Source organism: Dioscorea cayenensis, chromosome 19, assembly GCF_009730915.1.
Source record: "Dioscorea cayenensis subsp. rotundata cultivar TDr96_F1 chromosome 19, TDr96_F1_v2_PseudoChromosome.rev07_lg8_w22 25.fasta, whole genome shotgun sequence".
In the NCBI taxonomy this organism is placed as follows: domain Eukaryota; kingdom Viridiplantae; phylum Streptophyta; class Magnoliopsida; order Dioscoreales; family Dioscoreaceae; genus Dioscorea; species Dioscorea cayenensis.
In genome coordinates, this window is record NC_052489.1 from 25,313,335 (window position 1) to 25,340,813 (window position 27,479).

Here is a 27,479-nt window from a genome sequence, read left to right on the forward strand (position 1 = left end):
GGACAAAGATAAAGAATCTCATGGCAGGAATTAATAACGAATTTAATGAAGAACATATATGATGAGGATGATGATTACAGTGATGATGAAGAGTTGCAGTCACCATTGATGACAAACTTAACTGCTTCAGATTTTCGAGAGGATGCGGATTCGGCGTTCCTCTTCCTCTTGACAATTTCCGTCTTTGGATACGGTTCGATAGTCTAAACATGCATTAAATCTGCCAAATCTCTTATAATCCATGGCATTGCGATCACACTCGCTAACTTTGGTTCTCATTGTGCGCCATTTCTTAAGTTTTAATGGACTTCTTGATCGAAACCTCGAGTTGAGATTCATGGTGCTTCCGTCCTGATTCAGCTATTGATATTGTCTAAGAACTAAGAGAGAATAATGGAGAAACTGTACATGCAAGCCTTTAAAAAAAAAAAAAACAAGTGTCATGATTCTTGATGAGGAGCTCTCGAAGCATCATATCTATAATAGCAACATGATTTGATGAAAGTGATTCAGGTGTATAACCTGATATATATTACTTCTCTTAAACCTGCAAAGATTCATTGGGATGTAACCATTGCATTTCTTTTGCTATTTGTTGCTATATTAGTCAAGCAGTTGAAAGAAAAACAATACTTAAAATTATGAAAGAAAGCAGTACTGATTGTACTTATTTGTTATTCCACCCCATCTTCCATTCAACTGTATTTTAAAACAAAAGTTAACCAAGCATCAAAAGATTATATTATATTCTTCACTGCAAAACATAGACATTCCATTGAAGTATCATCTACATGTACTGATATATTAAAAGACCAGTTTACGTGGGTATTTACAAGGCATGAATCTCATTAATGGCTGGCAGTGAATACACAATTTCAAGGGATCCACATCATGCTAAAAAAATGAGATTTGATATAAAAAAAAGGCTTGCATGCATACACGTGCATATATATAAATAAAAAAAATTGGAAAAAAATGAAGAAGCATGGGCCCACCATGAAGAAATATATATATGGAAATAGTTTATATATATATATATATATATAAATGCATGCAAGCATGTAAATCCCCACCAAACCTTTGAAAGCCTATTAAGCAAAGAGTAAGAAAAGGAAGATGGATTTATGCACCGAGTAGTGATATGAGAATTTGACACTTGGCTGCTTCTCACTAGTTGGAACATGCTTCTCACTAGTAGTGATATGAGAATATGAGAATCACAAGATACAACTAAAGTTTGAAGATTATCAATTTCAAAATATATGAGATTGAAGTAAAGGGTTACATTACACTAAAAAACTTCAAAAGGTCTTTTGGCCGTCTTTGATGAGTCCAAAAGCTTGGAGGGTTGCAAGAGATGATAAGGAGGTTTGATATTAATTAATGGAGACGGTGTTGTCTATTAGGTGGCTTTGCGCAATGATGATAAAACTAAGTTTAAGACAGTAATGAGGTATATATTTCACGGCAGCAACGCGGCGTGCAATCAATTCGATGACAAGGCACAGGCAGCAATATATGATATATATATATATATATATATATATATATATATGTTCACACATAAGTGATGTAATAATATATATATAACAGATAAATAATAAAATTTAAAATCTGTAAATTTTCTTGCCTTTACTTATACTTGAGCCCTTAATCGGAGGTTCCTAAGACTTCAGTCTAGGGTAATTAATAATGGAGGCTTGCCTCTATTAGGAATGGAAGAACCTACAAAGATAAAAATAAATAAAATAAAATAATATTTGTGATTCGATATATCGCCTGGTGTCTCCTCACCGATACGACGCTAGGGCGGGTATTTTCGATCCCACAAATTCTGGCATGCCCGGTGGGGACTCTTTTAATTCCTCCTCCCATCTTTGAGGCTCAAGTACAAGTAAAGGCATTACTTCTTATAATTCATATACAAGAAAGTTAATATTGATATTTTTATTGCAGGTGAAATGGCATTCAAGAATTCAATGGTATCCGGAAGCCCGAAGCTCACTATTTTCCTGGGAGAAGGATCGGAAGTTCAACTACCTAACTGTGTTTTCAACACTGGAGCTGCTGGAGCTGAGATGAGGTTTGGCACAATCTCTGAATCTGTACAATTCGTGAAGAGAACATCATGTCCTGAGGAAAACCTGACGGTCCCACGTTTGCCATCTAGGGGTCGACGCCCAAATGTCATTGTTCCTGCATTTGAGAAGAATATTACTGATGAGAAACCAAGAACATCTGTCTTTCAGAGGTTAACATGTCCAAAAGAGATAGTTTCTGCATATGATGAAGATGATGAACCCACTTTCACTGTTACTGCCAAAGGGAAAGAAAGTGGAATTTTTCGATCTAAAGAAGCCAAGCCAAGGAAAAATGTTTTCAAGACTAACTCCCAAGAAGATGAAAATCCCAAATCACAAATTAAATTTTGTGTCATTCCAAAATCAAAAGGATAATCGAATGGGTTCCTTCAAAAACTCATTCGGACCACTTAATATGGTTAAGAAGAACGCAACTCATCGCAGAGTCAGCTACCGTACCATATGACAAGAAAGGTGGTAGACCACCAAAAATCTCATAAGACTTCCTTTGGCAAAAAAATCTTTATAAGATATATGCAAGATCGAAGGAATTGCAATCCAACAAAATGAAGCCAAGGGAATTTTTATCGGAAGAAGAAGCGCTTAGTGTCAAGGCACGTAAAACTGCTTTTTTTGATCGAATTGCTTTGCCAAATGATCAAGTTTCACAACTCCAGCTTCACGTGGTCAAGCTTCGGGTTTCTCACCAAAGTTTGACCGAAAGAAAAAGGAGTGAAGATGAATATATGTCTGATAGTGATATTGAAATACACATCGTCCGAATGATTACCGAAGCTCGAGGAGATCCAACAATGAACAGAACAACCCCGGACCACCACAAGATCACGAGACGGGCACCCGATTCTCAAAGTATGGTTAGAGAGGAAGGTTCAAGTCATATTCCACATGATACACCAAAAAGATTACAAGGGGCGAGATCCCTCCAAATGAAGATGATGAAGATGAACCGCTTTTTGGTTTAGACCAGACAACATTATGAAGAAATTCCAAGAAATGGAAAAATAAGGAAGCGTAATACAAGAAGATGAATGAAAATATGATGGTGTTAATGGATACAGGTGTTCCGGATGCAAAAAGCGGATGGCATCCTTAATGGAAAAATGGGCCCGACATGTACAGAGGCCAAATAATTCAATCCTTCAACTAAAAGAGACTGCCTCAGCAGGGGCTGGGGAATAACAAGTATCCCAATCCAAGAACATTTAGTTGTAATGACTCGGGAGGAGATACAACAGATGGTGGCTACTGAACTCAAACATGCCAAAAATAGCGAGATAAGAGTTGATAGTGACAAACCTTATCCCGGCTATCATGATTTAGTACCCTATCCCAAAGGATACAATGTGCCTAAATTCAAACAATTCAATGGGATTGGTAATCCTGATCAACACTTGGCCCACTTTGTGACAGCATGTGGTGACACAAGTGCAAAACCCTCACTTCTCCTCGACAATTTTTCTCGCCGCCTCACAGAGTTGCATTTGAGTGGTATGCAAGTTTGCAACCCCGACTCAATTCAAAAATTGGCAACAAATTTGAAAGATGCGTTTCGAGTACGGTTTGGAGGTGTCGTGATAAGATTACAATAGCTGATCTTGCAGCCACTCGCCAAAACAAAGATGAGAAAGTAGTTGACTACATTATGAGATGGAGAAACCTGAGTATTAAATGTGAACAACCTTTGGACCAACCTCAAGCAGTTGGATTGTTACTCGGAACATTGATAGTCGGATGACACCTTTCTTAAGTACATCTGGCATCACAACATTTCAAGAGTTAATCTCACAAGCCAAGAAATTGGAAAGGACTAGCCCAAGGGTGTTGTCTAATTTCCAAACTTCCGTAAAATGATAAACCTAAAAAAAGCGTAAGGTGTCAAGTATATTGCTACAACCTTCAATGTTGATAAAGGAAATAGCACTATAGAATCATATAAACCAGAACAAGCTAAGCCACTCAGCTTAGGTGCTCCCCGAATCGAACCAAGACCCATTCCTTCTTTGAAAGATAGAATGAACAAAAAGTACTCTTTCTGAAGAGATAAAGTGCTAAAAATTTTTAAAGATGCCGTAAATGGAGGTCTACAACTGCCTGAGTGCAAAAGACCAGAAGAACAGAGCAAGAAAGATCATCCTAATTATTGTCCATACCACAGAGTGTTAGGGCATACAATTGAAGACTGCTATGTTTTTAAAGATTGGCTTGAACGTCAATATCAAGAAGGGAAGATTACACTCTCCAAAAGTGTTCTCTTGGAATGACCCTCATCGAACATATCCGATATGTGACTACCCTAGACTATGAGGGATTATCCCAAGAAGAAATCACAGTGGTGGGTAATAAAATAATGCTCCCGTCTCAGTATTTGATGGTAAACCTCCTTCGCTCCCTAAGAGTTGTGGGAGATATTCATATCCAAAAAAAGTCAAGAAAAATGTCAAGAAGTTGGCCGAAGCCTCAGGATCAAGTGGAGAAATGTTGAGAAACCTCCCGAGGGACTTCCAAAGAAAGCAAAACCAAGAAGAAAAATAAGAAGAAAAAGCAAAAAAACACGAGCACTCAAAAACACAAGAAATCCATCATAGAACAATATATTGAATCACTTGAAGAATATGAACGTAAGGAAAGGGTGTTGATCACTCTTAAAGAGTATTTCCCGAGGAAGTGAAAGAGCTACTTGAGGAATTAGATGAAGAAAAATGATGAAACGATGCAAGTGGAAACTTGCGTGGCTATTTCCGGAGGTGAATACCCCATATATAACCAAAATGATGATGAAGATAGTTTTTTTCCGAGTCGAAGAACTATATGATCGCCATGGTCGACTTTTATATTAGCAAGAAGCGTAAAAAAAGAAGATGGCATTCGGAGAAAAGAGTAAAGAAGGCAAATGCCAAACTCTTAGAGCCACACCGCTCAGAAAAGTCAAAGAATCCATACTATACTCCAAAGACACCAAAATATAAAATCTTGAGAAAAGTGATGCTCGCTAAAGAAATTCCTTCTTTTCATACTAAGAGTGACAGAGGAATCACTGATAGGGCTAATGCAATCGCTAGACATTGTCGATAATAAATGGGATGAATCTGGGATATATCCACCAAAGTCGACAAGCGATAATGTTGATTCAAAAATCATGAAGCCGACATTCTCAATAGCAAATGCTAAGGATAAATCCATTCCTTCAATCATTGAAATCAGAAAAGACAAAAAAAGAGAGATTTTTAATCGAGCCATGGAAGAAGGGCTAGATTTACCTAAGCCCAAAAGGTCGTGCTTGATGCATTTGGACAGCTACCCAAATTATTGTCCATATCACCGACTTATGGGACACACTATTGAAGATTGTCGAAATTTTCAAGAATGGCTACAAAAGCAAGTTTCCCTGGGAAATTTGAAGTTAATCGATGATTATTTCAAAGTGAGAGGTGTTTGTTGTGCCATAACATGTCTGGATGGTTCTGATGATGAGCTGAACTTTCCAAATGAAGAGGATGAAGTATCCCCGCCACGTACATCAAATGCAACTTAGAAGCGGTAAGTTAATCCAATCAAGACAAGCTTCTACTCCAATGATAAAAAAATAAAGAGAAGATGATAGAAGAGGAAAATGTCATACCAAAGAAACCATTGAAGAAATCAGATTATAATATCCTGGCACACCTAAAGAAAGTCCCGGCTCTATTTAGCATGTATGATGCACTGATGATGTCAACAGAAGTCAGAGAATCTTTAATACATGCCCTATAAAACCCTGAAGAATATCAAGCTTATTTTGCTGAAATTAATATGACAGAAGCTATGTATGCAACACATACACTTTCAGTATCATTCACCGATGAAAACTTACTATCGGAGCTGCAGAGCATAATAGACCATTATATGTGATGGGTCTTGTGGACGAGATAAAGATCAATCGAAATTCTTGTTGATCCAGGGTCTTCCTTAAACCTAATGACCCTTAATACTCTTCGGGCATTAGCTCGGAAATATGTCATTTGTCTCCGTAAAAGGATCATTATTCAAGGCTTTTAATCAAACGATAGTCGGGAAAAGCATTGGGATCTATCACTCTCCCGCTCAAGTTTGGAAAGATCATCTCGATGTGAAGTTCCATGTAATTGATGCTGATATCTCATACAAAGCTTTGTTGGGTAGGCCATGGATCCATGAAAACCGGATGGTCCCTTCAACCCTTCATCAATGCATGAAATATATGGTGGATGGAGAAGAACACGTAATTGATGGCGAAATTCAACCTTTTGGTGTCCATGAAATACATTATGAGGATGCCAAATACTACTTTGGTATCTCCAAAGGGGGCAAAACATTGAACTTGATGGAAAAGACTTTGGCAAAACCATCTAATGCTATGTCAATATCCAAAAAGAAAGAATCAACATTGCCTCACTATGGCAGTGATACTGAATCTTCAGGAGATGAAAATGATACAAGTCAAACCAGAGGGTCCGCCCAAGAAAGCACATTGCATATCACAAGGGTTCCAGATGGCCTTTATAAATCCCTAGATGATTTGAAGGTTGATACAGTTGAGCAATTGAAGACATTCTATGTGCCAGCTCGAAATAAGGATGGAAGAGGCATTCTTTTCTACAGAGTTAAAAATAACAAAATTTCAAATGATGACATTATACACATTGAACAGGAAGACGATAGTGAAATCCAACCTATAAACTTTCCAAGCCAGTACCCTAATAAACTCAGGAGGATAGTTGAAGAGTTTGGGGGCAAAATAAACTGGTCAAAGAAATCATATCAAAATTTTCATCAATTATGGAACCATTCCCATCCTGACAAGAGAGGGGTAGGTTATTCTGAACCTTCCAGACATTCGTGTTACATGATGGAGTCTATGAAAGAAGAAGATGTTAAGATGAAAAGTGCACCACCTGAATTAGAGGATGGTGGTCAAGCAACAATTGATGAGTTAATTGAAATCAACTTGGGAAGTGATGAAGACCCAAGACCAACTTTTTTAAGTGCACAACTGACAGAAGAACAAAAAGAATCCTTCAAGGCTCTTTTGAAAGAATATATTGACTGTTTTGCTTGGAATTATAATGAGATGCCAGGGTTGGAAAATGAAGTAGCTGTTCACAGATTAGCTATTGATCCCAATGTTACTCGATCAAGCGAGCCCCAAGAAAGATGAAATTTGATTTAGAAGAAAAAGTGATAGAAGAAACAAAAAAAGTTGATAGAAGCAAATTTTTATCGGGGAAGAAAAAAATACCCGATTGGGTTTGCCGACATAGTACACGTGAAGAAAAAGAATGGGCGAGATAAGGATATGTGTTGATTTCGAGAGATTTGAACAAAGCATGTCCCAAAGATGATTTTTCCTTTACCAGGTCATGGAGATCATGATCGATAACACCTCCCGGGTATGAGATGTTCTCCTTTATGGATGGATACTCAGGGTATAACCAAATCAAGATGCACCCGGATGATGAGAAACATCGCCTTTTCGAACACCTATGGGCATATATTGTTACAGGGTAATGCCATTTGGCTTGAAAAATGCGGGGGCAACATATCAAAGAGCTATGACCAGAATATTCGATGATTTGATTCATAAAGTCGTTGAATGCTATGTAGATGATCTGGTTGTGAAAACAAATTCAAAAGACAAACATCTTGATGATCTAAGGACCGTTTTCATGCGCCTCAGAGAATATAAATTGAAAATGAACCCAATGAAATGCGCTTTTGGAGTCCTATCAGGAAAGTTTCTGGGTTTTATTGTGAGACATCGAGGGATAGAGATAGATCCTTCTAAGATCAAGGCAATCATGGAAATGCCACCTCCACAAACATTGAAGCAATTGCGTTCTTTTCAAGGGCGTTTGGCATATATCAGAAGATTCATTTCCAATTTATCAGGAAGATGCAAGCCTTTTTCTAAGCTGGTCAAGAAAAATACACCTTTTAAGTGGGATTCTGAATGTCAGAAAGCTTTTGAAGATATAAAGCAATATTTGTTGAATCCACCAGTATTAGCGGCCCCAATTTCGGGAAAACCACTAATCCTATATACTGCTGCCTTAGAAGGATCATTGGGAGCCATGCTAGCTCAAAACAATGAAGATGGAAAGGAAAATGCATTATATTACCTCAGCAGAATGTTGATAGGAGCTGAGAGTAAATATACACCCATTGAGAAGCATTGTTTAGCCCTGGTGTTTGCAGTGAAGAAATTGAGGCATTACTTGCTGGCACACAAAATTATCCTTATATCCAAAATTGATCCTCTCAAATATCTTATGACAAGGCCATTACTAACAGGAAGACTTGCAAAATGGGCACTGATCTTAATGGAGTTTGATATAATATACACTCCGCAAAAAGCTATTAAGGGGCAAGCACTAGCAGATTTTTTGGCGGCGCATCCTCTCCCTGATAATTCACCCCTTAATTATGATCTCCCTGATGAAGAGACAGCTTACAGATAGAAGAAGCGGAATGGCGATCGTACTTTTGATGGGGCATCAGTCCATAAAAGCCGTAATCGAGGTATGAGCTTCCACAAATTAAAAGCGGGATAGGACTTGTGTTTGTCACACCGGAAGGAGGAATCCTCGGATATGCACTTTCCCTTACAGAGTCATGCACAAACAATGAAGCAGAATATGAAGCTCTCATAGCTGGTTTGGAATTGGCAATCAAAATGGAAGTTCAATTTATTCATATATTTGGAGACTCACAACTCATCATCAAACAAGTCGAAGGAGAGTACAAAGTATACAAAAGTCGAACTTCTTAAATACTATAAGAAAGTCAAAAATGTTAATGAGGAAAATCCCCAAGTCGCGATTGAGCGGGGTTTCAAGATCGAGAAAAATGGAGAAGTCGATTCTTTGGCAAGAATAGCGAAAAAGAGCTTGCAAAATCCGGACTCATGATGAAATTCAAATCACTATAAGAAATAGAAGACCCATAAGTACAATTCTCAGTGATGTTGAAGAAGAAAATAATGAAGAAAAGATGGAAGCCTTCACCCTCGAGATACTAGAGGAAGATTGGAGACAACCATTCATGGAATATTTGAAATATGATAAATTGCCAGGGGACAAATCAGAAAGCCTTCAAATAAAACGAAGAGCTCTAAGATTTACCCTCATTAATGAAACGTTGTACCGCAGATCATATGATCAGCTACTCCTGCGATGTCTTTCATATGAAGAAGCAAAAGAAGTCATGCATGATGTACACTCTGGAATATGTGGTGCACATCAGTCCGGACCCAAGATGCGACTTAAGATTAAGCGCATGGGATATTATTGGCCAACCATGGTCAGAGATTGCATTGAATATGCCAAAAAATGCCATCTATGTCAAATTCATGGGGATTTTATTCATCAACATCCGAATCCCTTACATCCCACAATTTCTTCATGGCCTTTCGAGATATGGGGAACAGATGTGATTGGTCCTATCGAGCCTCCATCATCATCATCAGGGCATCGATTCATATTGGCTGCAACAGACTATTTCTCCAGATGGGCAGAGGCTATTCCTTTAAGAGAAGTAAAGACTGAAAACATCATAAAATTCTTCAAAGAAAATATCCTATACAGATTTGGAACTCCAAGAAGAATTATCTCAGATAATGGCCCCGCTTTCAAAAGCTTTAAAATTGGGAGATTTGCACAACATCACAAAATAGACTGGAGGTATACCTCCATCTATAATGCGAGAGCAAATGGGTTGGCAGAAGCATTTAACAAAACTCTCTCAAAATTGCTAAAGAAGGCTGTGCAGTGTACTAAGAATTTTGCCATCCCAAATGATGATTTTTGTTTCATAAAAAATACTAACGTTTAATTTCGGATGTTGACTAGTAAAGAAATATTGAAGATACTTTGGTGTTTGGTATTTAATAATCCAGCTGCTGTTGTATTTAACTGTAATTAAATATTTGAAAATACTAAACACTCTTGAAGTACAAGTTTCTGGCTAACGATCAAAATGTCCATAAATCAAAATATGAATGTCTAAAAACATAAATGTAGTTGGCGCCTCGCTTTGGTTAATTCCTAAAAACCAAATTTTCATGTATTTCAATTAAACACAATCTCTAAATATAAATGTAGAGAATATATCAACCCAATATACAACTATTCTATTATAATGCAAATTTTCAAATCCGTTTGTAACTCCAAATCTGAAAGACTAGCAACTACTGCTCAGAAGACAGAATCCTAAAAACAGCAGGGTAATGCAATACCTTCTTGCACCCTATCTGCTACTTATACAAACCGATTTGGTACCTTATCTCTGAGGATTTAATCCTGTAATACCTGGTCCATTAGGAAAGAGAAATAGATTTCCTAACCATAAAAAAATTGACATTGACTTAGCCCTTCATTAACATATTTGAATGCAACCATGGAGCCTAAAGCATCAATGAAAAAGTTCAACATTACCGTAGAGAAGGTCATTATCAACCATCTGCTCATCAACACCTCCAGAAATTTAGACCAAATAAGTTTTTTTTTTTTTTAAAGGTTTCAGCGCACAAGTAGGTCACCAAGCCCAATACTTTTTTGGGACATCTCTAGTGCACAAGTAGTTCATCCTTTCTCTTAAGAGAAACGGAGGAAAAATAGAAAATGGAAAAAACTTAAGAGAACTCAATTATGAAAATCAAAAGCAAGCAGTCTAATTGGCTGAATGGGGGGGCATTCTTACACAACATGTGCTAGGATACATGATCAAGATGACTCATCCTGTGTAGGTGCAAAACCCTTTTATCAAGCGAGATGCACCCAAATTGCTAGACTCATTCTTGTTTATTGTATAATATTTTTGGACAAAAATGAATCAGTTTTAAGGAACTACAGTGCTGTACCTTCCATCCTACGCAGATGCCAATGACGCAGAGACCCAAGCCGGAATAATTCCATCCGCTTTAACACTGCACGTCCACCATACTTCATTAATAACATTAAAAGCAATGAAATAGCCAGTCAATCTGCAAACTCAGTATGAAAAATAAGGGTAGAATAGATGCATGAACATCTACTAAGTCACAACAGAAAGAAATCCATGATTAGTCAGATGCAATTCAAAATGGCCTACACAATGAAAGAACAGGGTGTGATTGCAAAGAATAGAGTTTAGACATCCTGACACGGATTTGATACATTATTCCTGTTTATGCACTTGGAGTTGACTGGGAAAGTGGCAAATATGCATAAATCCAGGTAGTTTGATTTTGATATACAGGTACATTTTTAAGTGAACTATATCTCTTAAAAACAAACGATTTTCTACAAAAGACAAAATTTTGGTAATTCAGGACACAGAAAAAACCTAACTACCTTGGCCTTGAGGAAAAAGAATGAGAGATGAGAATATTCTCATGAGCAAATCAATTGGAGGATGAAGGGAAACTTACAAATAAATATCGCGTGGATCAATTTCTTTGAAGAGATTGATGTAAAATCGAAAACCATCAGGGCTAACATCCCTGCATAAGAGACCTGCAAGCACAATTGACATTTGCTGTTAACTAGAATAAATTGCGAAAGCATCAGACTCTGAAGTATCATAAGGCCATCAAAATATAAATACCCTTGCTTTCAGCAGTAAGTAGATGTTCCTTGGCCATAGCAGGGGCAATTCCCAGAATTAATGCAGCATCAGTGGAGCTTATTCCCATTCGAAGGGCATCAGGTTTCATGGCAAGAGCAGTTATTCTGGCGAGTACCTGTACGTAACACAGTTCCAAATATAAAGCCGGATGCATATCAGCATACTGAAAGAAAGGAATTAATAAGTTTTCCATCAGAGTACATAAAACAAAGGCTAAACAGCAATTAAAAAATGAAATATGACAAAGAGATGATATTTTCATTTGTATGCCTCTCCCTGTTTCCACTGATTACAAAAAGCAACATCCAAGAGAACCAATAATAAAATATTATCATTTTATGGAAAAAAATCAAGAGTACTCATCTAAACGAAAGAGAATGTTCTTACCTCCTCATCACTGTGGGCCTTATTCTGAATGACCATCACTCCACTATCAAACTTCCTAAGCATTATAGGACTGTTAATCACAACGTAACAACAGTAAGCAGAGTTGACATTGTGGATACAAGGTATTAGCAAAAGCATAAAGTATTGTATTCATAAGAGAGATTAATTATATATATATATATATATATATATATACAAATTTATCTGAATTCGTTGGCCAAAAAACCACTAAAAACCTGAAAAGAGTTGAAGGTTCTGTTGTGCATACACATCAAATTTTTCCCAAATGGCACATGCTTGCAAAAGATCTTCAGGTGAAATCAGTTCTGGCAAGAAGATAGAGCAAGTGAGAATAAAGAGTATTAAGAAAATGAAATTAATGATAACGGTTAAGATGACCTCCACCTGTTCCTCTGGCACGATTAAAAAGACAATAAACATCTATTAGTGCAATCAACCCTCCAGCTTTCTCAAGTGGCAGTTTGACAAAATCTGCCAGCTAAAACAGGTGAAAGAAACCAAATATCAAAGGCAGCAATGCTGGGCATAATGACTAATGCATCTTATGTGCTATGTGAATCTAAAGATGAAAATTTTAAACAGCATTTCTTTGCCTGAGACAACCATTTAAACTACTTCAATATGCCTACCGGCTGACAATGTGCATATATCAACAGGCCAGGCAGTCCAGAAACTGATTCAAGGATTTACTTCAATTTCTTGAAAATAAATCTTATGTTACAATATTTACTGGTACAGTGGTACGCATTGCTAATATTAGTTAGTATCAGTAAAGAAAATGGAATTATAGAAGACTCAAACATCACAAACTCACTCAGGATAGTGATAAAACCAATAGCAAGTAGGACTTAAAATAACTTTCTAATATAGCATATAACAAGAGCTAGAAAATTGCTGAGTATCCAATTTCCAGGTGTAGAGAATCCCTGATATGCTGGAGCTTGGAGGCGTTCATTTCGGGGGAAGTGAGCTGAAGTGGGGGAAGTATCACTTCCCTGAAGTGGGGAGAAGTAATATCACTTCCAATACTTCTAGTGTTCATTTGTCAAAAAGTAAAAATAGAATCGGAGAATTTAAGTGTTGAGTGAAGTTCTATAAATTCAAAAAAAAATTTGAAAGTGGGGGAAATAAGTGTTGAGAGAAGTTCTATAAATTCAAAAAAAATTTGAAAGTGAGGGAAATAAGTTTTTATAGATTAACTCACTTTCCCCCACTTCAGTAAAGAAAATACTGAAATGAATTTAGTTCAAAATCCATTTCAGACAAAAATAGGGGAAGTGACACTTTCTCCACTTCAAAACAAATGAACATCAGAAGTGAGGAAAGTCAGACCACTTCCGTTCACTTCTCCCGGCTTCCCCTGAAATGAACGCCTCATCATATTTGAGATGATATTGTTGCTATAATAAACAAGCATTGCCTCGTATGCCTTTAGAAAGATCAGAAGTAATTAAAGTTGTAATTGTGCACCTATGTAAAGAGCTCAACAGATATCATCAAGCTCCATCAGTAGCAACTAAATTTAAATTACCCATTGGCTGAGCAGTCGATAGTTCTGGACTTGTAAACATGTACAATGATAGTTTAAACTCTGCTTTCTCCTTTTGCAACTTACATTGCACAGCCAAATATGGACTACCAAGCAGCACATGTTCTCAAAGAAAAATAATTGATGAACATCCAATAGAAACCAATCCAAAAAATAGGTGCTACTACACGACATGGGCATCTCTGAATTATCAATGTCATTTACCATGGACCAAATAGGAGATCTGCAATAAAAACTAGTAGTCTCCTACAGGAATACAGGAGTAAATTGTTTTAGCTATTCTGCCCCTTAAAGCCTGAGTTGCATTTAAGCTTTTGTGGATATGATATAGAAAGGTCAATGGTGAAAACACATAGTTAAGCACGCAAGAACATGCAAGTGACAGGCTTGTGGTACTGATGTTCCTAATTTTGCCACCAAAAAATTTGCTTAAAAAAACTCCTAAGAAGAGTCCATTTAAACACCCCCAATAGATGTAAAGAATGTCTCTCGTGAACAAACAAATACCTGGCGAGATAACTGCTGATGGTATAGAGCACCAGCGGACTCCTTCGTAACAGGTGAAACTATACCGACACTCAGTAGCCAATCCTGGATGTCTTGCTTAGAACCTATGTCTTCATCATTTGAGTTTGCATGGGAAGATGGTCCTGACAAAAGCTTTTGCCTCATTTTCTCTGCCAGCATCACCATCTCCTTGGCTTTACTCTGCAAAGAAATATGGCATTCAGTAATGCACAAGTTGGCAAAGACTGAAAATAACACGTTCTCCCTAAACATGAAATCAAGCCTTTTTGTTGTTGCATAACCATAAAAATGCCCATTCTAAGCTTTAACAAGAGACCATCAAGAATAATAATCTTACCATCATGTTAGTAGCTATATTGAAAACTTTGATCATTCTTAAACCACTTAAAATATTGGAACAATACTACACGAGCTAATGACAAATAACAAGAACTACCTTCATAGGTACATAGCTTAAGCTCATGCAGGAAAAAAAATATCCTTTGCAGCTTTTAAAGGTCTAGATAAAAAGGTATTAATGACCGGGAAGGCAAAAGCAAAAATATAAGAGGATGAATGTATTGATTGTATTAATGGGTCATGAACTATAAGACAAGCACAACTTGGAAGAGAATATGAGGAAAGTACAGCTAGATAGCTAAAACATGTTACACTACCAGTGACATAATTAATAACATACATATCTTGGATCCTAAAAGGGCAAACCTATATATATGAAATCCTATAAACTACAAACAAAACCATATATGGTCAAACTGATAAAATTATCAACAAAGTGTTCCTCAACACCGGATTCATTTAGAAATTTCAGTATAACAACATACCTAGAAAAACACAGGAAAAGAGAAGAACAAAAAAAAAAGAAAAAGGAAGAATAATACCATCAAAGCATTGAGATCCTGAAAGGCATCCTGCAAGCTTTTATCCGTGTTCTCCCACATTTCCTGTTCTTTCCTCAAAATTCCAGAAACCCCCACAACCGGCATCCTTACTCTAGTCCCCATCTGGGAATTTTCCCCTCTCTCCATCTCATCCGATCCTTCCTTCTGGGTAGCCTCCCATGCCTTAGCTCTCAAAACCTCCCACAGTTTCCCAAGGAACACATCGGGATCGGTCTTCCCTCTCATCACCACCGTAATCACCTCCGATCTGGTTCCCTTCTCCCCCACCTTCCCATCAATCCCCACAGCAACCTGGATACGAACCCTAGGGCTCGCGAACATGCTCCGCACCGATTTCTTCAAGGGGAACACATGAATGACGGCTGCGAGGGGCATCGATCGGCCGGAAACGGAGGGCTCGTGGATCCATAGGAGGCGGTGCGAAGTGATGATCAAAAGGCCCGAGCGGAGAGGAGCGAGGCCGGGGTTCTCTTCCGCCACGAGATCAACGGAGGGGAGGAGGAAGCGCTCGATCTCGCCGGGGAAGAGGACCGGGCGAGCAGAGGGGGTGAGGGACGCCGGCGAAAGCCAATCGTCGGCCATTAGACCGGCATGCTAGGGAGCCGCCGGCGATGGTTCAAGAAATCGGAATTTAGAGTGGATGACAAACACTGGCGGGCTTTTGGCCCAGGCAATTTATTTTCGTGTATTGGGCTTTTTTTATGAGGGTTAATTAATATGTAAACATATATATTAAAAAAATATTGAGATATTTGAAAATTGAAAGAAAGGAAAATTGATTAACAAGAGGAACAATTAATAGAGAATTAAGCTGTAATTTCATTTTTATTTGTTAATAAAATATGGGGAAAATTATTGAGAGCAAAATATTTTTTTTTTTTATAAAGTGGATAAATCATAACTTTATTAAAAAAAAAGAATAGTACAAGACAAACAAGAGAGCTAGAGAAGAGAGAACAACCACACAAAAAGAAAAAACTATTCCTCACCAAAGGTGAGGAAGACTATAACTAGGGCTGTAAACGAGCTGAGCCGAGCCGAGTATCACCTCGAGCTGGCAAGAGTATATTATTCGAAGGCTCGAGTTTGGCTCGAGTATATTATTCGAAGGCTCAGGCTCGGCTTGAGCTCATTCGAGCTATGGTGCTCGAGCTCGGCTCGCTGAAAATTTCAAGTAGCTCGACCTCAGTTCATTTAAGCTCGAGTTAGGATAATATATATAATGTAAGTAATTCAATATAGTTATATAATTATGTATTTTTGTAATTAATATATAAATAATTTAATATTATATATATATAAGCTCGTTTAGGCTCGCGAGCCTCATGAGCTAAGTTTGTTTGGGCTTGAGCTCGGCTCGACAACATAAACGAGTAGCTCGAGCTCAACTCGGCTAGTGAAAAATCGAATCGAATTCGAGCACTGATGAGCCGATCTCAAGTAGCTCACGAGTAGCTTGGCTCATTTATACCCCTAACTACAACCATGGAAACAGTGAAATAACGAAAAAAGAGAAAAAAGCTGAACCGACGAAGACATCCATCTGGAGTCACAGGCTAGTCCGGGCTGCAAAAGCGTAAGCCTACTCTCGATCCATGAAATGCTCAGGGTCACCGGAATGATTTGCAAGTCTGAGGCTCAAAAAGCTAAGAGATCTCTTAATCCTCCGGGAGGCTTCAGTCCTGCTGATGAGACTCGGAATATGCAGAAAGCCAAGAGAGAAGCATGTTAGCAGTTTTAAAAAAAACGGAAAGAATAGGTTTAGGTTAAAGATGCAATTGTTCCATTCTAGCCATATATTCTAGAAGAAAGCACGAGCACTAAGATCCCATAGATTCCATAGAGTGGTGTTGAGAGAAGGGATCCAGGTAATCCAAATATTGGCGACCGAAGACGAAAGTGGATCTAAAGCAAGAATTTGTTTAAAGAAGGACCAAATTCTCTGCGAGAACTCACAACCAATGAAAAGGTGATCCACCAAATTCACTCCAAGAACTGACAACCGAGAGCAAAACACTTGCCAACTCTAATCTTAAAAATTCAATTTATAGTTAAAACATTTGAAAGAAAAAAATAATAATAATAAGCAAGCGCTCCACCACGTGCTTTAACCCTTCACCATGCACTCACCCTTCGTATAGTGAGGGAAGTCTTTAACTTGTTCTTGTACAGAATTTGTAAACATAATTTTTATTTTTATTTTAAAAGAATTGGATAAACCACCTTCATCAAATTTAGGGATAATTTTTAATTATCTCTATTTTTTTAATTTTATATTGTTAAATATAAAAATAGACTATGTTCCAATTCGGTTTAAAACTTTAAATAACACAAACAGATTAAATCATATCAATTGTAAGTAGATACATATGACACAAATGTCAAACATCTGAGTCCTTATTAAAAAATATTAAAGAGAGCTTATACTGAACTGGCCCTCCGTTTGGTTCAAGTTCACGGAATAGGCATGGGAATGGGAATGTGAGTGGTGGATGGGGATTGGGGATGGGAATAAAAGTATAGGGATAAGAATGAAGATAGTGTTTGGTTAGAAGGAATAAAAAGTGAGAATAGTAAGAAAGAGAAATCATGTAAAATTACTTTTATATCCTTTAATGTAAATGAATAATATTATATAGTATAGTACCAAAGTTAATTATATTTAAAAATAATTAATTTTTTAATTTATAAAATAATTTAAACAAAATTATTCATTTTTATTATTATAATTAAATATTTTAAATAAAGTCTAATTTAATTATTATATGTTTTATTATAAATATTAAAATAATTAATCCATTTAACAATTATCCAATTTAATTTTTATGATTAAATATTTAATTAAATATATATTTTAACTACGGTTTCATGAAAATTCAAAATTAAAATGGACAAAATTTTTACTTTCCTAAAAAAAATTTTGAAGTCTATTTTAATTATGATTTAATTATGATTAATAAATGTTTAAAAATATTTTTATTTAATTATACTAATTAAATATTTTAATTACATAAATTAATTTAATTATAGGATGTATTTAATTAAAAAATAATTTAATTATAACATGTATGGGGTGCATTATAGAAATACTTTTTTTATTTATTAAGGGTATATTGGTAATTAAAAAAGCAAAAAAGGGAAGGAATATTTTGGGGGGCATGAGCAATATGGGTTTTGAGGGGATGAAGCCCCCTCATTCCCATCCCCAATCCTATTGGTGCATATACCCAAACATGGGTATGCACCAAAAGTGGGAGTGATCCCCATGCCTTGGGGATCACTCCCTCAATCCAAACACTACCTAGAGTCATAACCAGAGTACAAATGCTGTCATTATTTCCCATTTTATTCAATAAAAATAATATATATATATATAAGCGAAACCACATTTTAGGTTGTTGCTAAAAATCTACATATTTTTAAAAAAATGCTATTCATCACGAATAGTTTTCACGAAATCCAACATGAATACTAACCCCAGAGTTGGGATTAGTATTTTTAACTCCGAAGTTAGCAACCCCAATTCTAGGGTTAGGTTTTTTGTGATTTTTCATGCAAACTATTTGTGATGAATAGAATTGCTCATTAAAAAAAAAAGAAAAAAAAGAAAGAAAAAGAAATCCAACATGAATACTAACCCCAGAGCTAGGATTAGTATTTTAACTCCGAAGTTAGCAACCCCAGTTCTGGGGTTAGGTTTTTTGTAATTTTTCATGCAAACTATTTGTGATGAATAGCATTGCTCATTAAAAAGAAAAAAAGAAAACAGAAAATCAACATGAATACTAACCCCGAGTCGGGATTAGTATTTTTTTAACTCCGAGTTAGCAACCCCAGCTAGGGTTAGGTTTTTTGTGATTTTTCATGCAAACTATTTGTGATGAATAGCATTGCTCATTAAAAAGAAATCCAACATGAATACTAACCCCAGAGCTAGGATTAGTATTTTTAACTCCGAAGTTAGCAACCCAAGTTCTGGGGTTAGGTTTTTTGTGATTTATCATGCAAACTATTTGTGGTGAATAGCATTGCTCATTAAAAAAAAAACCTGTGAGTAGAAATATAACAAATTGGAGTTAGGTGTTTAGTGAATATTAGTAGTGGGGAGAGAGGAGGGCATTAGACAATATTCAATGGCCTCAAGAGATATTTATAGAAAATTGGTCCTTAAATATTTATATATATTGACAAAGTGGATAAAACCTTACATTGGTTAGATCAATTATTGCAAAATAAATATAATTTAATTATTAGATTCATATGATCAAAGCTTAGATGAGTTTTAGTTTTATATATATACATAGTAAACTCCAACAAAACCCTCTCAAATTAGAAGACAACTAAATTAGTTGTATATATACTTAGTTAACTCTCTTATAAAAACCCTCTCAAAATTACTTATGTCGTTTTGGACCCTCATATTAAGTTTTTTTTTTTTTAATAAAATTAAATTTTTACCTTTAATATTTTCCTCCTTCCTCACTATTGAATTGAAATGAAACACAATGATCGGCTTCTTCTCTTGGTTTGCTTTTATCTGACAATCATTTACTCTTTGGGGCTCTTAGCAAGTTTATTTAATGTGTACCCAATGTTAAAAGAGCCTTTTGAGTATAATAATGAGAAGCTATTGAATAGTCTCTATTGCATTTGTGGTCACAATTTCCCCCTATTTCTATACTACAAAGACTATATCAGTGTAGCAATGCTATTAAAAATGTGTTTAGATGAAAATAATAAACATTGTTTGAATGAAAATCACAGATAAAAACAACTTTAATGGGAGTTTAATAAAAATTTATTGAGCTTATGAGTAAAGAGGGTTTAATACCTATTGAGCATTTGGTGGCCACTAAACGATGGTCACCAAACGTTCAATGGGCGTTAAACCCTTTTGTAGAGGGTTTAATACTCATGAGCTCAATAAACTTTCATCAAACTCCCATTAAAGTTATTCTCTTTCAGTAAAGAGATCAATATATCTTAAAAACAAAAAAAAACTCCTTAATTTTTAAATTACAGCATCAATTTCTTAATATGTTCTAATTATTTTTTTTAATTCTTCCTTTACCTTGATTATTTGACAAATATATATATATATATATATATATATATATATATATATATATATATATATGATGATGATAAAATTTTTATGTTTAAAAATATTAAAAAATAAAGTTAGTTACAATTGTTTCAGAAGACAAAATATATATATATATATATATATAATAAAATTTATTTTTTAAAATACAAAACCGGTCCAAATAGAAGATAATAAAATATAATTTTAAATCATTAAAAAAAATAAAAATATAACATACCAATATTTGTAGAAAAGAGTTTTTTTAATACTTATATTAAATTTTAGCATGTGAAAAGAATATTAACCAAGTTTAAATTATGGCTATTGAATGCATATATGACACGTATCAAACATCTAAGTTTGTATGGGAAAGTATTAGAAGGAGTTTGGCCTTGGATGGAGAAAGAAGAGGTAAATTTTATTTTTAAATAATTAAGCATATAATTATTTATAATTAATAATTAGGTTTATTTAGATGTAAGCCTTCCAAATTTCAAATTTTTTACCTCAAATATATATATTTAAATTTTAAGGGAAAACACTGTATTATTATTTCAAATTTTAGAATACACAGTTTTAAATTCTAGATAACTTCTCAAGTTTTAGAGAAACTGCAATACTCACATCCATATTCCGTGGATTTATAATTTGGATGTTTATGAATTGTGAGATGTGAATATTTTAAGCTCAAAACATAAAAAAAAATCAATAAATTTGAAATATGGAGAGCACTTAATGATCAATATTGTATTTCTCAATGCTTTTTTATTATGTCTTGATAATATATTAAAAAAGTTAAAACTTAACATTTTCTAAGAAAAAAAAACATTTTAGTATTCATCTATTGTGACTAGAGGTGGGCACGGGCCGTCCGGCAACCCGGCTCGGCTCGTGCCCGGCCCGGAATCGCCCGCCGGGTCATTGACCCAGCGGGTCGGTTCATCGATCCTGAAACCGCCCGTCATGTAGACGGGCGGTTACGGATGAGCTTCTTCCAACCCGTGGCTCGGCGGGTTGGCCCGCCGATCCAACCGCGGCCCGCCCTAACTAAAAACCGGGTTGCAACTGGGGTTCCCCAACTTCATGAGGGTTAACTCGGCGGGTTGGGCCCGTTGAAGCCCAGCTGGGCTTCAACGACTATGAATTTTTTGAATTCATAGCCGTTGGCTATTTTATTTTATTTTTTTATTTTTTAATTTCAAATTTTCAGAAATTTTTTTTTAAATTCTTATAAATTTCTATATATACCTCCACCCCACTATTATTTACTTTTTACCAATTATTACTCTTTCCCAACTCTCTACTCTCATGCTCTCTTAATCTCCTACTTTCATTCTCTCTTAATCTCACTATCTCAAGGCATATTATTTGAATTCTTGGAGTTTAATTATTTCAAGTCTACATTATCAAGGCTTAATATTACAAGTTGGAATCTTGGAGACTTGGAGTGGTTCAACTTTGGTTTTTCTCTTAATTTTTAAGATTTCGGAAGTTCTCAATTAACAAGGTTGGTGATGATTTATTTATTTTTATGTTTAGTTATAGTTTCCTAGGCTTGTCTTAATTTAATCATGCAAGTATTAGTTGTATTCTTTATATGTTTATTTTAATTATTAGTTTAGACTTGTGGACATATAAAAAATGCATTAAAATATTATTATTTGTAGTTTTGGACCTTTGGTTGATTTTTTTTATAAATATTTGGACGAAATTATTATTGTAGACATGAATAAAAGTATTTGTTGAAATTGTTGATATTTATTTTAATTATTATTTTAGACTTGTGGACATATAAGAAATGTATGAAATTATTATTTGTAGTTTCCATAGAGTTGTTTTTTTAAATAATTGTATGAATTTATTTTTGTAGACTTGAACAAAATTATTAGTTATATTCTTCATATTTATTTTTATTATTAGAATGGATATGTGGTTTTTTTTAAAAAAATACATAAAATTATTATTTCTAGTTTTTGTAAACTTGGTTTTCTTTAATATTTGCATGAAATTATTTTTGTAGAATTGAATGATGCATTTATGATATTAATTTTTTTATTATTAGTTTAGAGTTTTTGGTTTTTTAAAAAAATGCATGAATGTATTTTTTTATGGACTTGTATGAAAATTATTTTTTTAACTTGTGGGAGTTTTTAAAAAAAGTAGACTTGGTTTTCTTTAATATTTGCATGAAATTATTTTTTTGTGAATGAATTCATTTATGATATTAATTTTTATATTATTAGTTTAGAGTTTTTGTTTTGAAAAAAATGCATGAACGTATTTTTTTAATGGATTTGTATGAAATTATTTTTTTAACTTGTGGGAGTTTTAAAAAAAGTACATGAAATTAATAATTCTAATTTTTTTGTAGACTTGGTTTTCTTTTAATATTTGCATGAAATTATTTTTTTGTGAATGAATTTTTTTATTTTTTTATTTTTTTGCATTTATGATATTTATTTTTTTATTATTAGTTTAGAGTTGTGGTTTTTTGAAAAAAATGCATGAATGTATTTTTTTATGGATTTGTATGAAATTATTTTTTTAAACTCATGGGAGTTTTTAAAAAGTAGACTTGGTTTTTCTTTTAATATTTGCATGAAATTATTTTTTTGCGAATGATTTTTGCATTTATAATATTAATTTTTTTATTATTAGTTTAGAGTTGTGGTTTTTTGAAAAAAATACATGAATGTATTTTTTTATGGATTTGTATGAAATTATTTTTTTAACTTGTGGTTTATTTCTAGTTTTTGTATACTTGGTTTTTCTTTAATATTTGCATGAAATTATTTTTTTGTAGAATTGAATGAATTTTTTTGCATTTATGATATTAATTTTTTATTATTAGTTTAGAGTTGTGGTTTTTTTAAAAAAATGCATGAATGTATTTTTTTATGGACTTGTATGAAATTATTTTTTTAACTTGTGGGAGTTTTAAAAAAAGTAGACTTGGTTTTTCTTTTAATATTTGCATTAAATTATTTTTTTGTGAATGATATGATATTAATTTTTATATTATTAGTTTAGAGTTTTTGGTTTTTGAAAAAAATGCATGAATGTATTTTTTTATGGATTTGTATGAAATTATTTTTAACTTGTGGGAGTTTTAAAAAGTACATGAAATTAATAATTCTAATTTTTGTAGACTTGGTTTTCTTTAATATTTGCATGAAATTATTTTTGTGAATGAATTTTTTTTTTTTGCATTTATGATATTTGTTTTTATTATTAGTTTAGAGTTGTTATTTTTAACTTGTGTATGCATTTTTTTAATATTTGCATGAAATTATTATGTGTAGTTTTTGTATACTTTTTTTTTTTTTTAATATTTGCATGAAATTATTTTTGTAGACTTGAATGAAGTTATTTGTAGTATTCTTATATATTTAATTTCATTATTAGTTTTAGACTTGTGTATGCATTTTTTTTTAATATTTGCATAAAATTATTTTTGTAGACTTGAATGAAATTATTTGTAGTATTCTTATATATTTAATTCCATTATTAGTTTTAGACTTGTGTATGTATTTTTTTTAATATTTGCATAAAATTATTTTTGTAGACTTGAATGAAATTATTTCTTCTAGTGACTGGAAACGTGCTCAAGTTCGGCAACAAGAAGCAGAAGAAGGAAGTCCAGATGCTAGTGATTTCTTCTACACAGATAACATGATGAGCACACCTGGCTCGACAGTCATTGAATCCGACCAAGACCTAGATGGTACTGGGATTAAGTAAGTGGGTGATCGATTATAATGTGTAATAGAACTACGTGGGCTTTGATTCCTCTTACACCCGGGGAGGATACGTGAGCGAACTTAATTCGGCATGTAAACGAATTAAGCTCAGCCCATTTATTTCCAAAATTTAATGTAATTTCAATTTTTTTAAGTAAAATTTAGATGTAATCACTGGGACATCTCCCTATTACTTGGAAACTTGTAGTCTTCATTTTTGGGGTCTTAATTAATTCATTTTTTTCTATGAAATTTTTCTGAATTTTTTTCTTGAATTTTTCACAAATTTTTCTCATATTTTTTTGAATTTTTTTCTGAATTTTCTGTAATTTTTTAAATTTTTTTAATTTTTTTTTGAGGTGGGCCACGACCCGGCCCGCCGAGCCCAAGCTGCAGGCCGACCCCGGGCCCAACCCGGCGGGTTGGCCCTCTGTTAGCCCGGCCCGCCGGGCCAACTTGGGACCGAGCCGGTTCCGGGCCCGGCTTCATGTGACCCGGAGCCGCCGGGTCCAACAGGCCAACCCAGCCCGCCGGGTTCTAGACCCAGCCGAGCCGGGTCTGGGTCAGTGGGCCGGTGAACTGACCCGACGGGTCGGGCCCACCGGGCCCGGTTACCCGGCCTGTGCCCACCACAATTTGTGTTGTGACGTTTTCATGTTTTTCATTCTAAAAAGAATTAATTAATGCAAAAATCTAGAATGAATTTTTTTTTATAGAGTTAAGGATTAACCTATCCCATGATTTAATCAATTTTAAAATAAAAAAAAATCCAATTTAATAATAAATTACAGGGAAAATATAATTAAAAGTTGTGATTATTTAAGAAAATTATAGGACTATTTTTAATTAGTAATTCACAAAAATATAAAATAATTGAAAATAAAAAAAGAAAAAATAATAACATTCACATAAGGTGATCAACAAATGCAGTGTGTAAGAACCAAAATATAACCTAATGATTTTTTATTTTGCTTATATTTAAATATTCTCACTTAGAAATTTTTAATAGGCCAATGTAAATAAATAAATAAATAAATTTTATAATCAATTTACTAAAAAAAACAAAAACAGTGCGCATGTAAGCGGGTTCCACACAACCATTTTACCTGGGATACTTCATACTGGGAATAACTTTAAATAGATGTAGTTTATATAGTTCACCATTAGATGTTTAATATCTAGAATGAGATGAGTAATTTTTAAAAAAAGATAAGGGTATTATAAAAAAAGTTATTATATTTTTATATATTTTTAAAACATATGTTATAATTTTAATAGTAAACTATATTTATTTAATTTCACCTAAGTGATTCTTTTTACAGAAGAACCCAGGCTCAAAACAACTATGGAAACTTCAATTCCTCTTGGAACAAGTGTCCGCCAACGAAGGCATTACGTTGCATGCATGTGCAAAGGAACCATTACGTGTCCAAACTCAGGCGCCCTCCATGCCGTGTTCCTTCGGACCGTCTTCTTAGTTCTTCCTCTGCACACCTGTCTCGTTTCAAGACACGTGCCGCGCTCACAAGCACTTGACACGTCGACATCCAGATAAACTATTCATTCGTCTATGCCTCACCTTAGCTTCTCTCTATCTATATATAAAACAAACCCTATCATTTCCCTTCTCATATTCATCTACTGGTTCTTGAATCCATTGAGAGAGTGATCCTAGTGAGAGACCATGTCTTCCAAGCAAGAAGAGAGGGAGAAGAGGGCTGAGGCGGCAGCAAGGCAAGCGGCGGATGAGCTCGCAGCACAACGGAGGGAGCTCGAGATGGAGCGAGAGAAGTACGCCGAGAAAAAGGAGAAGGAACGATATGAGTCAGCTGGCGGTGAGCAGCAGCAAAGAGGAGTGCTGGAGAGCATCAAGGAAGGAGCCAAGTCTCTGCTGAGCTCCGTTCAGGACACCACTGCTGCTAAAGCTCGTGAGGCGTCGGAGAAGACGGCGGAGACTAAGGATGCCGCTCTTGAGAAGACGAAGGACTACAAAGACTCGGCGGTAGAGAAGGCGAAGGAGGCTAAAGATAATGCCGTGGAGAAGGCCGCCGAGTATAAGGACTCGGCTGCGGAGAAGGCGAAGCAGGCGAAGGATAGCACTGTGGAGAAGGCCGCCGAGTATAAGGACTCGGCCGTGGAGAAAGCGAAGCAGGCTAAGGATAGCACCTTGCAGAAGGCTGGGGAAACAAAGGACACTACGCTGCAGAAGACTGGGGAGTATAAAGAGAAGGCGGCTGAGAAAGGTAGAGAAGCTAAAGATACAGCTGCTGAAAAGGCTGGGGAGTATAAAGAGAGTTCGGAGCAGAGGATGGAGGAAGCTAAACAGAAGGCAAAGGAGATGAAGGACACTGCTGCTCAGAAGGCACTTCAAGGAAAGGATACAACCTTGGAAGGAGCTCAACGTGCAATGGAGTACTTAAGTACAAAAAAAGAAGAAGCTAAAGAAGGCACTGCTGAAACTGGGGACACTGTGAAGGTACACTTGAATTAGTCTCTTTAGAGTGATCAGTATTAATCTTTGGGGTAGTAGCTAATTAATTTGTGGTAATTAATTGCAGGAGAAGCTGAGCGAGAGTGAAGAGGAAGCAAGGAGGAAATTTGAGGAGTTGAGGAATAGAGACAAAGAAGCTAAGAATGAGACTGGGCGCACAGTGGAGGAGACTGGAGAAGGTGGCCAGAGGTTTGTTTCTGAACAACTTATTTAAGGTTTCTTGATTTTTTTATAAGTTGTGTATTGAGGAAATTAAATGATAACTTTGTGGTGAAGGTCGGATATTGGAAGTGGTGGAGGGGGGTTGTTGAGTTCATTAGGGAATGTGGCAGAGACTATAAAGGAGAAGCTTGCAGGGCCAAAGGTGGTAGAGCATGAGGAGATAAGGTATAGAGTGAAGCCTGCAGGAGAGGAAGGGGATGTGGAGGCGAAGATCAAGACTTCGGACCAGATGCATGGGCAGGCGTTCAATGATGTTGGTGAGATGGGCGAGGAAGGGTCCGGTCCTATTGGTCGTGATGACCGTCATGGCAAGATGTGAGTCGAGTTGGGTCTTGGACATGAGCCGTGGTGGTTTATACTTTATAGGTGGTGTTTTGTGCTGGATGTGGATACTTTTTTCTCTTTGTGGTCTTCTTGGTTGTTTGTCCTTTGGCGTTGAACCTTTTATTACCTATGTTGTTTGTTGTTGCGCTAATAAGAATACGGTTGTTTATGAAGAGATAATTCGGTCTAGTCTCCCTGGCTGGGGTGCTGGGGTGTTCACTTGATATATATATATATATATATATATATATATATGCCTCTTAAGTATGTATTAAGTTAAAGACAAACTAAACACTGCATGTGTACTAGTCTGTCAGACTTTCTAAATGAATATTAGTGATTAGCCAAGTCTTCAATATCACAATAAAAGCAATTTTCTTTGAAAAAAGAATGCAGCAATTCAAAGTGGTATTTTGATATATAAGACCAATTTTAAGTGTCATTTGACAAATATTATCGCCTATTGTGTGAAACATATATATATATATATATATATATGAATTAATGAA

General features: G+C 35.3%; 2 protein-coding genes across 6 annotated transcripts; one reads left to right on the forward strand and one right to left on the reverse strand.

The window, feature by feature from the left end:
• Positions 1-294: 294 nt before the first annotated feature.
• Positions 295-15,798, reverse strand: LOC120250036 (vacuolar protein sorting-associated protein 36). 5 transcript variants are annotated; one of them, XM_039258780.1, is made up of 9 exons: positions 15,087-15,798; positions 14,185-14,385; positions 12,513-12,606; positions 12,376-12,433; positions 12,108-12,177; positions 11,700-11,835; positions 11,524-11,608; positions 10,975-11,040; positions 295-416 (listed from the first exon to the last, which is right to left on the reverse strand). In XM_039258780.1, the coding sequence occupies exons 1-8, from the start codon at positions 15,687-15,689 to the stop codon at positions 10,983-10,985; spliced, it is 1,305 nt and encodes a 434-aa protein (XP_039114714.1). In that variant the 5' UTR covers positions 15,690-15,798; the 3' UTR covers positions 295-416; positions 10,975-10,982. The 5 variants fall into 5 exon arrangements, with proteins under 5 accessions (XP_039114714.1, XP_039114712.1, XP_039114713.1 ...); XM_039258778.1 differs by lacking the exon at positions 295-416 and adding an exon at positions 1,696-2,196; XM_039258779.1 differs by lacking the exon at positions 295-416 and adding an exon at positions 5,494-5,606.
• A 9,788-nt stretch (positions 15,799-25,586) lies between these two features.
• On the forward strand, positions 25,587-27,183 carry LOC120250137 (embryonic protein DC-8). The gene is made up of 3 exons (XM_039258921.1): positions 25,587-26,409; positions 26,492-26,613; positions 26,701-27,183. The coding sequence occupies exons 1-3, from the start codon at positions 25,618-25,620 to the stop codon at positions 26,963-26,965; spliced, it is 1,179 nt and encodes a 392-aa protein (XP_039114855.1). The 5' UTR covers positions 25,587-25,617; the 3' UTR covers positions 26,966-27,183.
• The last annotated feature ends 296 nt before the right edge of the window (positions 27,184-27,479 follow it).